We start from the raw sequence: 14,770 nt of genomic DNA, 5'->3' as shown, positions 1-14,770 counted from the left end.
CATAATGATCGATAATTGACTGCCTTTTGACAAATATATTCACTGTTATCCATAATAATCTCATGTAGACTAGACAAGCCACAGCCTACCCGTATTGTATCTGCGAGCTGTTGGCTAGAGCGCAGGTGCCAAGGCCAGATTAGACACATTTGCTGTTTATGACAAAACTATCAGTAGAGTTGAAAATGCGATGGAAACACATTGAACTTTTATATTTTTATTTCGTACATGAAAACTTGAATCGAAAAAGTACATTTTGGGTGCACTACGTCATCACGCACTGATTTGATGGAAACATTTCTGGTGGGAAAATGTGCACATTGTTTTTATGCAGATTTGAGAATATTCGCATGAAAATCTGTTGCCAACTGGGATGGAAACCTAGCTAGTGAATGCATTCTGATATCACGCGCATAACCAAAAAAACTCACGCTGGGGGGGGTTAATGCAGCATTTGATGCAAATGTCAGAAGCTATTAAGTGAAATTATTTTCTATTTTACAGAGTGGAATGGTTTTTCTGCTGGTGTATCCTGAGGTAGCTCCTCTCTGAGAACCTCTTCCCGCAATGCCTACAGGCGAATGGCCTCTCTCCCGTGTGGACCTTCAGGTGCATCTTCAGGTTGCCAGCCAGGGCGAAGCGCATGTGACACTGGGTACAACTGTAGGGTTTCTCCCCTGTGTGGACCCTCTGGTGCCTCTTCAGGTCACCAGCCTGGGAGAACCTCTTCTCACACTGGGGGCAGCTGAAGGGTTTCTCCCCTGTGTGGACCCTCTGGTGCCTCTTCAGGTCACCAGCCTGGGCGAAGCTCATGTGACACTGGGTACAGCTGAAGGGTTTCACACCTGTGTGGACTCTCTGGTGGATCTCCACCTTCTGGGGGCAGCTGAAGCCTTTGTTACAGAACATGCAGAGGAACCGTTTCTCTTTACTATTGCCTGATGTTGCTCCCCGAGCCTTGGCCCTTTGGTCATTTGAGTTCAATACCTGATCGAAAAGAACGCAGCCTTGTGAATCAGAAGGTGTCGTCGACGTGGACACTGGGTCGTGATCCCTGAATGCGTGTAAAGGGGAGTGGGTGGCACCATTTCGATTTATCTCTAAGCTTCCCCTGTAATCTAAGAAAACTCTGCCCTGTGAGTGTCCATCTCCCAGGAGACTATCTGCACTCCATGTGGGAGGAGCGTCGCCCTCCACTTTCACCTCATCTACCACTATAGCCTCCCCTTTCTGATCTTGGCTCCCTTCAGAGTATACACTACTACTGTACCGGTTCCATTCCGCTCTAGACAGATCAGTCTGTGTCTCTAATCCCAAGGGCATGTTGCCAGGGCCCAACTCTGTATTGTAAGAACAAGACGGATCATTGACAGTCTCTGACGCATCACCCAAGTCCAGATGGGAATGAACCGTCCTCGGGCTTGGGTTACCGTAAAGTAAATACTCTGAGCCAGGTGCAGGACAGCCCAGTGGCCCCTGCCCCAGTCTCTCTGGGTCTGATCTGTGGTCAGATCCTGTGTGTAAGATCCTTTGTGTTACAGTTAAAGTCTCGTTGTCTGTCTCTGACTTGAGGACGGCGTTCGGCATTCCACTGACCTCCGTGATTCTGCGTTGGGTCGCGGCAGCAGTCGCAAGGTCCTCTGTGGCTACAGGTGGCGCCACTCCAGCCGCTGCTCCAGTCTGAATGTCTCTGCTGTGCCGTCGGTCCTCCTCTCCTTCAGTCCTCTCCTGCTTGACCAGAGACAATCCTTCAGGACCTGCAGCCTCTGCATCTGCATCCTGACACAAGAAGAGAGGAGGTTATTACCGGTACACGAGTAGAATTGGATAACAATGTATTGGGAAGTCTCACAAGCTCCCCTATGGCAGATAAATGAGGATGTAGATGTAAGCAAGTGAATAGCTGAGGGGAGCCTTTCTGAAATAAACGGGCCACATTTGATGTTTTATGTCACACTATGACAATAACATGCTGGGTTGAGGTTCCACTCGCCTCAATTGCTATGTTTTGGTCATCTCTCCACACGTTATGTCCCGCTGGCTTCACAAAGCTCCTGCCGCCTCCAGTGAGATGTCCTTCACCTGAGAGTGATTGGGGGAAAGGGTGTTTAGGTAATGCTCACGCTATATTGTACACTATTGACAGACACTGTGTCTGAATACCCATACTTGCGTCCTAAATAGTAGGCCGTAATGTGAAAATAAAACGTTTTATAGTATGTGAAATTTCTAAAATAGAGTATGCTTTAAATGCCAGGATGTTATACTCATTTTGGCTCTTCATCTTGTAGAATTCGCTGCACACTTCAGGAATTTTACAGCCACAGTGCATTGGAAGAGGGGGAATAGTGAAGCTTCTGCGGTAGTGTTCAAATCTAAGTAGTTTTTGTTTTCCTTGAAATGATTACGAATGTATCATCGTGATGTTACATCTTTGAAAACAGATCTGCTGTCTGCCGTGCCTTTCAATAGCGTGTGACTGCGGTCCGCAATTCGGGGCGTTCCTGCATGTGGGCATTGCAGGAACCCCCTTCTCCCCCCCTAGAGCATCCCATTGGACCCTGCATGAACGCCCCCCCATCGAGGATCCCATTGATATTCTGGATTTCCCCTGATTGTTTATGTAATTACAATGTTGGTCAAAAGGGAAATACATGTAGGCTAATTGACATAATTTAAATCAATTGGAGGTGTACCTGTGGATGTATTTCAAGGCCTACCTTCAAACTCAGTGCCTCTTTGCTTGACATCATGAGAATCAAAAGAAAATAACCAAAAACAACATTTTAGACCTCCACAAGTCTGGTTCATCCTTGGGAGAAATTTCCAAACGCCTGAAGGTACCACGTTCATCTGTACAAACAATAGTACGCAAGTATAAACACCATGGGACCACGCAGCCATCATACCGCTCTGGAAGGAGACTCGTTCTGTCTTCTAGAGATGAACGTACTTTAGTGCGAAAAGTGCGAATCAATCCCAGAACAGCAAAGGACCTTGTGAAGATGCTTGAGGAAGTATCTATATCTACAGTATCTATATCCACAGTCAAATTAGTCCTATATCGGCATAACCTGAAAGGTCGCTCAGCAAGGAAGAAGCCACTGCTCTAAAACCGCCATAAAAAAGCCAGACTACGGTTTGCAACTGCACATGGGGACAAAGATCGTACTTTTTGGAGAAATGTCCTCTGGTCTGATGAAACATAAATAGAACTGTTTGGTCATAATGACCATCGTTATATTTGGAGTTAAAAGGGGGACACCATCCCAATCGTGAAGCACAGGGGTGGCAGCATCATGTTGTGGGGGTGCTTTGCTGCAGGAGGGACTGGTGCACTTCACAAAATAGATGGCTTCATGAGGTAGGAAAATTATGTGGATATATTAAAGCAACATCTCAAGACATCATTCAGAAAGTTAAAGCTTGGTCACAAATGGGTCTTCCAAATGGACAATGACCCCAAGCTGTGGCAAAATGGCTTAAGTCAATGTATTGGAGTGGCCATCACAAAGCCCTGAGCTAAATCCTATAGAACATTTGTGGGCAGAACTGAAAAAGCATGTGCGAGCAAGGAGGCCTACAAACCTGACTAAGTTACACCAGCTTTGTCAGGAGGAATGGGCCAAAATTCACCCAACTTATTGTGGAAGGCTACCTGAAATGTTTGATCCAAGTTAAACAATTTAAAGGCAATAATACCAAATACTAATTGAGTGTATGTAAACTTCTGACCCACTGGGAATGTGATGAAAGCAATAAAAGCTGATATAAATCATTCTCTCTACTATTATTCTGACATGTCACATTCTTAAAATAAAAGTGGTGGTCCTAACTGACCTAAGACAGGGATTTTTTTTACTGGGATTAAATATCAAGAATTGTGAAAAACTGAGTTTAAATGTATTTGGCTAAAGCGTATGTAAACTTTTGACTTTAACTGTAACTACAGAATGTTAACAGCTACTTTGCTCATGTTTTGGTTAATGTTGTACTTCATCTTATAACTTTTCAGGATCTATGGGCAGGATCACCTGCATGAGCTGGAGGGGTCATCAGAAGAAAAAAAAGTTGGAGAAACATAAGCAAAAATAAATGATACGCTACTGTATGTTATCTTGACTAATAAGGTACCCCTGTTCTCTGAAAGCAACAATACTTTTCCATCTATTTCCTATGCTTCCTATGAACACCTACTCATTCAAGGGTTTTTCTTAATTTTTAAAAACTATTTTCTACATTGTAGAATAATTGTGAAGACATCAAAACTATGACAAAACACATATGGAATCATGTAGTAACCAAAAAAGTGTTAAAATATATTTTGATTTGTTTACATTTTAAATTCTTCAAAATAGCCACCCTTTGCCTTGACAGCTTTGCACACTCTTGGCATTCTCTCAACCAGCTTCATGGGGTAGTCCTGGAATGCATTTCAATTAACAGGAGTGCCTTCTTAAAAGTTAATTTGTGGAATTTCTTTACTTCTTACGCGTTTGAGCCAATCAGTTGTGTTGTGACAAGGTAGGGGTGAAATACAGAAGATAGCCCTATTTGGTAAAAGACCAAGTCCATATTATGGCAAGAACAGTTCAAATAAGCAAAGAGAAATGACAGTCCATTACTTTAAGACATTAAGGTCAGTCAATACGGAACATTTCAAGAACTTTGAAAGTTTCTTCAAGCGCAGTCGTAAATACCATCAAGCACCATGATGAAACTGGCTCTCATGAGGACCGCCACAGGAATGGAAGACCCAGAGTTACCTCTGCTGCAAAGGACAAGTTCATTAGAGTTACCAGCCTCAGAAATTGCAGCCCAAATAAATGCTTCAGAGTTCAAGTAACAGACACATCTCATCATTAACTGTCCAGAGGAGAGTGTGTGAATCAGGCCTTCATGGTCAAATTGCTGAAAATAAACCACTGCTAAAGGACACCAATAAGAAGAAGAGACTTGCTTGGGCCAAGAAACACGAGCAATGGACATTAGTTATATGTAAATGTGTCCTTTGGTCTGGAGTCCAAATGTGCGATTTGTGTCATGTCTTTGTGTTACGCGGTGTGGGTGAACGGTTGATCTCTGCATGTGTATTACCCACCATAAAGCATGGAGGAGGAGGTGTTATGGTGTGGGGGGCTTTGCTGGTGACACTGTCAGATCATTTTGAATTCAAGGCACACTTAACCAGCATGGCTACCACAGCATTCTGCAGCGATGCATCATCCCATCTGGTTTGGGCTTAGTGGGACTATCATTTGTTTTTCAACAGGACAAGGGCCCAACACACCTCCAGGCTGTGTAAGGGCTATTTGACCAAGAATGAGAGTGATGGAATGCTGCATCAGATGACCTGGCCTCCACAATCCCCCGACCTCAACCAAATTGAGTTTGTTTGTTATGAGTCGGACCGCAGAGTGAATGAAAAGCAGCCAACAAGTGCTCAGCATGTGGGAACTCCAAGACTGTTGGAAAAACATTCCAAGGGAAAGCTGGATGAGAGAATGCCAAGAGTGTGCAAAGCTGTCAAAGGCAAAGGGTAGCTAGAATTCAAATATATTTTGATTTGTTTAACACTTTTTTGGTTACTACATGATTACATATGTGTTATTTCATAGTTTGTCTTTACTACTATTCTACAATGTAGAAAATAGTAAAAAGAAAAACCCTTGAATGAGTAAGTGTTCTAAAACTTTCTACCGATAGTGTAAATGTGGAGACATATGTTAGAAAGGGGCAAGTATTCCAGAGAAATGTATCGCAATTAGCATAATCATTTACAGGGCTTTATATGTAGTATATTTGATGCTGAAAGCTTTCCCTTTCCATATTTTTCCAGGAATATGGAATCCGTGCTGACTCGGGAGGACACAGCCGCATCCTGGAAGTTGTATTCGGTGATGGATTTGGCGCTAGATGCATCCAGATGTGGATGCTGGAGAAGGTATGGCCATTTTAGAGGTCATTAATAAGATGTAGTTTTAGGTATTTTGTATCCATTTTATTTCATAGCTAGTATTTATTAATTTTGTACTGTTTTTGGTGAAATCTTTTTTTAAACCCAAAGTGGATCTCTGTTCTCATTGAAGTGTTTCTTGTTTGTTAGAAAATATTTGTACATCAACTGTTGGTGTGTTTTACTTTCAACATTTCTATTTATTTTTTTAATGCACTAGCACATCTGAGCCATTTTGTTGCAGGTGCATGGTAAACATTTGATACGTTTAAAGAAAAAAGAAACCCACGCACTCTCGCTAGTATCACTTTTTTTTTTATTGAAGAGTGTCGGGTTCTTGGCCTTTCACCTTTTTGCTCTACTAAACTAAATAAAATATCTTTGGTAGAATAATAATTTATTTAATTTCTATAGCTCTTTTCATTACAATCTCAAAGTGAATGAAATAAATGAAATAAATAGTCATAAGTATCCTAGCGATAGTTGCCTAGGTCATTCCAATGGAGGCCAAGTCTTTGAGTGAATGCTACTTATCTAGCTAACATTTGCCCAAAACATCAACACGCCGCTATAGTGAAAGGGCTTTTTCTTTTGTGTTTTCACTTTGTGAAACAAAAGGGGAAAGAAAACCACCCTTCTGATTTCCCTACACTCATTAAAACCCACCACCCCATTCCACTACTTTGAGCCTATTGTCTCCTACACCAGGCCGACACCCTGTAACTTTTTTACCAGTCTGAGCTCATTTTGTTTACAAGTTCCCAGTTGTCTTGAACGCACAAAAAGTAGTACGTTTCAGCCATGGCATACTGCATATTTTTTACTAAACAGTGCGTGCTAAATACTATGGAGACGATAAGTACATACTATGCAGTTTAAGTATGTAATATTCTAGTATTTGTACATGCCCAGAGTCTACAATTGACAAGGATGTAAGGTAATACTTCTCATAATTTCTTGATATAATATTTATTTCACATAGAAATGTGTTATAGATCTGTCACTCATTGAAAGCAAGTCTAAGAAGTGGTGGATCTGTTTTATGTTTCATTTCTATGCTTCCCATTCTTAAGTTGAGTTTTTGCATCTTTTGCTTTAAACAGCTGAAAATACAATAGTTTTGGTTATGGAAAATATATTTAACATCGGTTTAGATGGTACAATGATTCGACACAATGAATGCTTGTTTTGTCACAAACTGAAATTGGGCAAACTATTAGAATTTTAGCAACCAGGAAATGGCGGAGCGATTTCTGCATATTGCACCCTTAATTATCAGCAGATGTAAAACACATGGGAGTCTTCGTCAAAAGTCTGCGGTGAATTCTACTAGATGAAATGCCGACATGAGTATAACATACTAGCATTTGCTGTCCAGTGTAGCTCAGTTGGTAGAACATGGCACTTGTAACGCCAGGGTTGTGGGTTGGATTCCCACGGGCGTCCAGTACAAAAAAAAGTATAAATAAGTATGCACTCACTACAGTAAATCGTCAACAAAAATGGTAGGTTTAAATCAAACTCGATTTTTGAAAATGTACATACTAAAAACGTTCCTAAAATGCATATTCTGACATAATCTTTGTGCAAGAGTATTTTGTTCTTAATTGACCTGCCTGGTAAAATAATTGCATTTTTTCTTCTTCTCACCTATGTGAAATTAGCCACAACAGTGGAATTTGTGGATTGCCTTCATAATAAAAGTCCGCACTTGAAAGTGAAGGAAACGGATACATATATAATAATCATGCCATATTTGGACTAGCTATTGCTGAACAATATTCGAATGTAATATAAATGAAACAAAAGACAATTAATTTGAACCCCTTGTATTGGTGCCTAATTCTATGCACTGTACAGCCTTACCTATGGATTCTGGGTCCATGAAATGGGGTATCAGCCCACTCAGTGATGCCCACAAGACTTTACACACATATTAGTGGCATAGATTTTATTGCGAGATCTCACTGAAATTAGCCACATTGCAATATAAAATGAAATACATACAATAGGCTTTATAGTGAGGGGATTGTGTTAAAATAACTCATTATTGTATTTAGTTGAATTGATGACATTCTGACATTGTCAGAATGATAAAAAATGAAAAAAAACGTTGCACGATCTATTCCAAATATGCCATGACTCCATTATTTGTATCCATTTGCATCACTTTCAATGGTGGTCTTTTACTTTGAAGGCGAAATTAAAGTTCCACTAGTGTGGCTAATCCTTATTGTGGCTAGCTTAACATAGGTCAGTATTGCGTACTATTCAAAAACTAACCAAGACACAAGTATGAGTAACACATCTGAACACGTATGCAGAGGAGAACGGTGCAACAGCCCCGCACCCTCCACCTTCTGCAAAATGTACCTCTTGCCATTCCGCTGTATCGGTCGAGGATCTTGACACTACTGGGACGACTGGCGAGGACGCGCTCTCGTATTGTCCTCTCTGCGCGCTCCCGTGCCACCTTCAGTTCCAGTACCTGTAGTTTCCTCCGCAATCCCCTGTTTTCTTTCTGGCTTTGAGTTATTTCCAAACGAAACACTGCATACTCGTCGTCTACTATTTTACAGATCTCTGACACGGCTGCATTCGCTAGAACCTCCATAATGGAGGCTATTTGAGTGTGAAAAACCATACAGTTAGCCATCGTTAGGTTAGCGGCTAGCTAGCGTTACCTAGTCTTTACTTCCAACGCGAAGTAAAGACTAACTGCGGTACATTTATGATGCTCGTATTTTGAGTTCCAATGTGTTAATAAACGTCTAAATAACAACAAAAACGCTAACGTGGAAATTGTAGTTGTTCACTACACTACTTCTGTTTCTTCGGGATCATGGTGTTCGCACGTTGTTTGTGCATGCCGCCACCTACTGTGCGGGAGTGTGGGCGTTCACGTTAAATTGAGTGATGCCAAAAGGTTTGAGGGAAAGGAAAACAATTGTACCACCAAACTAGCCCTTCACCTATATACCACTAATTCATTAAAATAAACACCACCACCCCAGTCCACAACGTTGACCCTAACTGATCCTACACCAGGCCTACTATTTCATCCTTGTAACTCTCCTGCAGTAAAACCTTGTACACCCAAGTACTTCTTTGCAGCTGCCACCACAACATCTATTTTATGTGATTTAGGTTCCATTTCTGTGGTACAGTTGATAACCATGGCTATGAATACTAAGAAGCCAACCTTACTGAAGCACAAATTCCTATCACTGTATTGGCCAAGGCCTACTACTCACCCTTGACCCATCATCCTCTACGCTCTTCACTGCCTCAGCATACGACACCTTCTGTTCTACTCTGACTGGCAACCTCAACCAGTCTCTCTCGCACTAAGGCACTTCTGATCCCCAGCAACATGGGAACCCCCACAATTGATACTAACATTCCTTCGGGCCAATGCCCTCCTACACATTGCTGCTGCAACATGACCATAAGCTTGGCATCTGAAACACTTTAGTGGGTTCGGCTCAAAAGCTCTCACGGGATAACTGACATATTCTAACATGACTTTGTTAGGTAAAGACGCAAAACTCAAAAAGGACATGCAGTGTCAGCGTAGCACCAAACGGCAGTTGTCACAGACAAAGGTTTCTACTTGCACATCCTCATCTGCACATATCACTCCAGTGTAAATTGCTCAATTGTAATTACTTCGCCACTATTGGCCTATTTATTGCCTTACCTCCTTACTTCATTTGCACACACTGTATACAGATTTTTCTATTGTGTTATTGACTGTACGATTGTTTATGTGTAACTCTGCTGTTTTTTGTCGCACTGCTTTGCTTTATCTTGGCCAGGTCACAGTTGTAAATGAGAACTTGTTCTCAACTGGACTACCTGGTTAAATAAAGGTGAAATAAAAAAAATGTCAAAATACATTAATAATAATTAAACAGTCCTCACCTTGAATTTCAAATCACAACCTCTTGATTCACGGTACGCCAATCTTCCTGCTACATATCGGTTGATCAGAGTATTCTCATCATTGATTAGATGCCTTATATTGCTGAAATAAATACCTTTCAGTATAATTGTGTAATGTTGGTGGGGCATGTTAACCCGATTTAATGATACTGCTGAATCACTTTGAGATCTGTTCATGATTTCCTTGAGTGTACTTTAACAGAGCTGAGATTTACTTCAAAATGCATTCACCCTATTGCTTACAGCCTTACACCTATTAAGTTGTTTCAGCTCTCCACAAGTGCCTAGAGAGGGCAGGGTTTCTTTGCTGCTTGCATTTGCTGTTTGTTTTGGTTGTGTTTCAGATTATATTGTGCCCAGTACAAATTAATGGTAAATAATGTATTGCGTCATTTTGGAGTCACTTTTATTGTAAATAACAATAGAATGTTTCTAAACGCTTCTACATTTAATGTGGATGCTACCATGATTACAGATAGTCCTGAATTAATTGTGAATAATGATGAGTGGGAAAGTTACAAGTGCACACATATCATACCCCCAAGACATGCTAACCTCTCACCATTACAATAACAGGGGAGGTGAACATTTTAGGGGGTTATGATATTTGTGCATCTAACTCGAACTCATCATTATTCACAAATCATTCAGGATTATCCGTAATCATGGTAGCATCCACATGAATATTGAAGTGTTTAGAACATATTCTATTCTGATTTACAATAAAAGGTGACTCCAAAATTACACAATACATTGCTTACCAATAATTTCTATTGGGCAGAAAATTATCTGAAACACAACCCAAACAAACAGCAAATGCATCCAACATGTTTGTAAAGTCACAAGCTTAAAGTAATCATTGCACGCTAGGAATATGGGACCAAATACTACACTTTTGACTACTTTAATACACATACAGTTGAAGTCGGAAGTTTACATACACCTTAGCCAAATACATAATAATAATATATTCTTGACCAGCACAAAAACATCCTGTGGCGTACAGCATTAGCATCAAATAGCCCCCGTGATATGCAACATTTCAGGGAAGTTAGGAACCAATATACACAGGCAGTTAGGAAAGCGAAGGCTAGCTTTTTCAAACAGAAATTTGTATCCTGCAGCACAAACTCCAAAAAGTTCTGGGACACTGTAAAGTCCATGGAGAATAAGAGCACCTCCCAGCTTCCCACTGCACTGAGGCTAGGAAACACTGTCACCACCGATAAATCCACTATAATTGAGAATTTCAATAAGCAGTTTTCTACAGCTGGCCCTGCTTTCCACCTGGCCACCCCTGCCCTGGTCAACAGCCCTGCACCCCCACAGCAACTTGCCCAAGCCTCCCCATTTCTCCTTCACCCAAATCCAGATAGCTGATGTTCTGAAAGAGCTGCAAAATCTGGACCTCTACAAATCAGCAGGGCTAGACAATCTGGACCCTATCTTTCTAAAATGATCAGCCGAAATTGTTGCAACCCCTATTACTAGCCTGTTCAACCTCTCTTTCGTATCGTCTGAGATCCCCAAAGATTGGAAAGCTGCCGCAGTCATTCCCCTCTTCAAAGGGGGAGACACTCTAGACCCAAACTGCTACATACCTATATCTATCCTACCATGCCTTTCTAAGGTATTCGAAAGGCAAGTTAACAAACAGATCACCGACCATTCCGAATCCCACCGTACCTTCTCCGCTATGCAATCTGGTTTCCGAGCTAGTCATGGGTGCACCTCAGTCACACTCAAGGTCCTAAACGATATCATAACCATTATTGATAAGAGATAATACTGTGCAACTGTATTCATCGACCTGGCCAAGGCTTTCGACTCTGTCAATCACCACATTCTTATCGGCAGACTCAACAGCCTTGGTTTCTCAAATGACTGCCTCGCCTGGTTCACCAACTACTTCTCAGACAGAGTTCAGTGTGTCAAATCGGAGAGCCTGTTGTCCGGACCTATGGCAGTCTCTATGGGGATGCCACAGGGTTAAATTCTCGGGCCGACTCTTCTCTGTATACCTCAATGATGTCGCTCTTGCTATTGGTGATTCCCTGATCCACCTCTACGCAGACGACACCATTCTGTATACATCTGTCCCATCTATGGACACTGTGTTAACTAACCTCCAGACGAGCTTCAATGCCATACAACTCTCCTTCCGGGGCCTCCAACTGCTCTTAAATGCAAGTAAAACTAAATGCATGCTCTTCAACCGATCGCTGCCCGCACCTGCCCGCCCATCCAGCATCACTACTCTGGATGGTTCTGACCTAGAATATGTAGACAGCTACAAATACCTAGGTGTCTGGTTAGACTGTAAACTCTCATTCCAGACTCACATTATGCATCTCCAATCCAAAATTAAATCTAGAATCGTCTTCCGATTTCGCAACAAAGCATCGTTCACTCATGCTGCCAAACTTGCCCTCGTAAAACTGACAATCCTGCCGATTCTTGACTTTGGCGATGTCATTTACAAGATAGCCTTACTCAGCAAATTGGATGCAGTCTATCACAGTGCAATCCATTTTGTCACCAGAGCCCCATATACTACCTGCATCACTGCGACCTGTATGCTCTCGTTGGCTGGCCCTCGCTTCATATTCGTCGCCAAACCCACTGGCTCCAGGTCATCTATAAGCCTTTGCTAGGTAAAGCCCCGCCTTATCTCAGCTCACTGGTCACCATAGCAGCACCCACCCATAGCACGCGCTTCAGCAGGTATATTTCGCTGGTCACCCCCAAAGCCAATTCCGACGTTTGAACGTCATTCCTTCCAGTTCTCTGCTGCCAATGACTGGAACGAATTGCAAATTTCACTGAAGCTGGAGATCCATATCTCCCTCACTAACTTTAAGCACCAGCTCACAGATCACTGCACCTGTACATATCCTATCTGTAAATAGTTCATCCAACTACCTCATCCCCATACTGTTATTTTTTTTGTTGATACTTTATACCCCAGTATCTCTACTTGCACATTCATATTTTGCACATCTATCACTCCAGTGTTTAATTGATAAATTGTAATTATTTCACCACTATGGCCAATTTATTCCCTTATTTTACCTCATTTGCACACTGTATATATACTTTTTTCTCTATTGTGACTGTGTTTGTTTATTCCATGTGCAGCTCTGTTTTTTGTGTCGCACTGCTTTTCTTTACCTTGGCCAGGTGGCAGTTGTAAATGAGAACCTGTTCTCAACTAGCAGACCTGGTTAAATAAAAGGTCAAATAAAAACGTTTTTCACAATTCCTGACATTTAATCCCAGTAAATATTCCCTGTTTTATGTCCGTTAGGATCACCACTTTATTTTTTAGAATGTAAAATGTCAGAATAATAGTGGAGAGAATCTTTTATTTATTTCCCAGTGGGTCAGAAGTTTACATACACTCAATTAGTATTTGGTAGCATTGCCTTTAAATTGTTTAACTTGGGTCAAACGTTTCAGGTAGCCTTCCACAAGCTTCCCACAATAATTTGGATGAATTTTGGCACATTCCTCCTGACAGAGCTGAGTCAGGTTTGTAGGACTCCTTGCTCGAAACACGCTTTTTCAGTTCTGCCCACAACTTTGGAAGTATGCTTGCGGTCATTGTCCATTTGGAAGACCCATTTGCGACCAAGCTTTAACTTCCTGACTGATGTCTTGAGATGTTGCTTCAATATCCACATAATTTTCCATCTCATGATGCCATCTATTTTGTGAAGTGCACCAGTCCCTCCTGCAGCAAAGCACCCCTACAACATGATGCTGCCACCCCCGTGCTTCACGGTTGGGATGGTATTCTTTGGCTTGCAAGCCTCCTCCTTTTTCCTCCAAACATAACAATGGTCATTATGGCCAAACAGTTCTATTTTTGTTTCATCAGACCAGAGGACATTTCTCCAAAAAATATGATCTTTGTCCCCATGTGCAGTTGCAAACCGTAGTCTGGCTTTTTTATGGCAGTTTTGGACTAGTGGCTTCTTCCTTGCTGAGCGGCCTTTCAGGTTATGTCGACATAGGACTCGTTTTACTGTGGATATAGATACTTTTGTACCTGTTTCTCTAGCATCTTCACAAGGTCCTTTGCTGTTGTTCTGGGATTGATTTGCACTTTTCAGACACCAAAGTACGTTCATCTCTAGGAGACAGAACGCTTCTCCTTCCTGAGCGGTATAACGGCTGCGTGGTCCCATGGTGTTTATACTTGAGTACGATTGTTTGTACAGATGAACGTGGTACCTTCAGGCGTTTGGAAATTGCTCCCATGGATGAACCAGACTTGTGGAGGTCTACAATTTTGGCTGATTTCTTTTGATTTTCCCATGATGTCAAGCAATGAGGCACTGAGTTTGAAGGTACATCCACAGATACACCTCCAATTAACGGCAATTAGCCTATCAGAAGCTTCTAAAGCCATGACATCATTTTCTGGAATTTTACAAGCTGCTAAAAGGCACAGTCAACTTAGTGTATGTAAACTTCTGACCCACTGGAATTGTGTACAGTGAATTTTAAGTGAAATAATCTGTCTGTAAACAATTGTTTGAAAAATTACTTGTGTCATGCAAAGTAGATGTCCTAACCGACTTGCCAAAACTATAGTTTGTTGAAAAAATTGTTTTAATGACTCCAACCTAAGTGTTCTTAAACTTCCAACTTCAACTGTAAGTGAATTTGTCCCAATACGTTGGTCTCCTAAAATGGGAGGACTATGTACAAAAAGTACTGTAATTTCTAAACGTTTCCCTCAATATGGATGAAAATACCCTCAAATTAAAGGGGACAGTCTGCACTTAAACCTCAGACATTGTATCATTTCAAATCCAAAGTGCTGGATTACAGAGCCAGAACAACACAAAATGTGTCAGTCCC

General features: G+C 41.5%; 1 protein-coding gene across 1 annotated transcript; it reads right to left on the bottom strand.

Moving 5' to 3' along the window:
- Positions 1–201: 201 nt before the first annotated feature.
- On the bottom strand, positions 202–14,710 carry LOC115137394 (zinc finger protein 2-like). The gene is made up of 3 exons (XM_029673704.2): positions 8,330–14,710; positions 1,994–2,082; positions 202–1,779 (listed from the first exon to the last, which is right to left on the bottom strand). The coding sequence occupies exons 1-3, from the start codon at positions 8,610–8,612 to the stop codon at positions 499–501; spliced, it is 1,653 nt and encodes a 550-aa protein (XP_029529564.2). The 5' UTR covers positions 8,613–14,710; the 3' UTR covers positions 202–498.
- Between the last annotated feature and the right edge of the window lie 60 nt (positions 14,711–14,770).

The sequence above is a fragment of the Oncorhynchus nerka genome, linkage group LG11 (genome assembly GCF_034236695.1).
Source record: "Oncorhynchus nerka isolate Pitt River linkage group LG11, Oner_Uvic_2.0, whole genome shotgun sequence".
NCBI classification, from domain to species: domain Eukaryota; kingdom Metazoa; phylum Chordata; class Actinopteri; order Salmoniformes; family Salmonidae; genus Oncorhynchus; species Oncorhynchus nerka.
This window is presented reverse-complemented; position numbering and strand designations above follow the sequence as displayed.

Bases quoted from the DNA above. Each gene is read 5' to 3' on its own strand.
- LOC115137394 (XM_029673704.2), bottom strand. From the start codon at position 8,612: ATGGCTAACTGTATGGTTTTTCACACTCAAATAGCCTCCATTATGGAG. The intron at 2,083-8,329 runs GTACATTTTGCA...AATCACTCTCAG, and splicing joins ATACAGCGGAATGGCAAGAG to GTGAAGGACATCTCACTGGA. The intron at 1,780-1,993 runs GCGAGTGGAACC...TTCTTGTGTCAG, and splicing joins ACCAAAACATAGCAATTGAG to GATGCAGATGCAGAGGCTGC.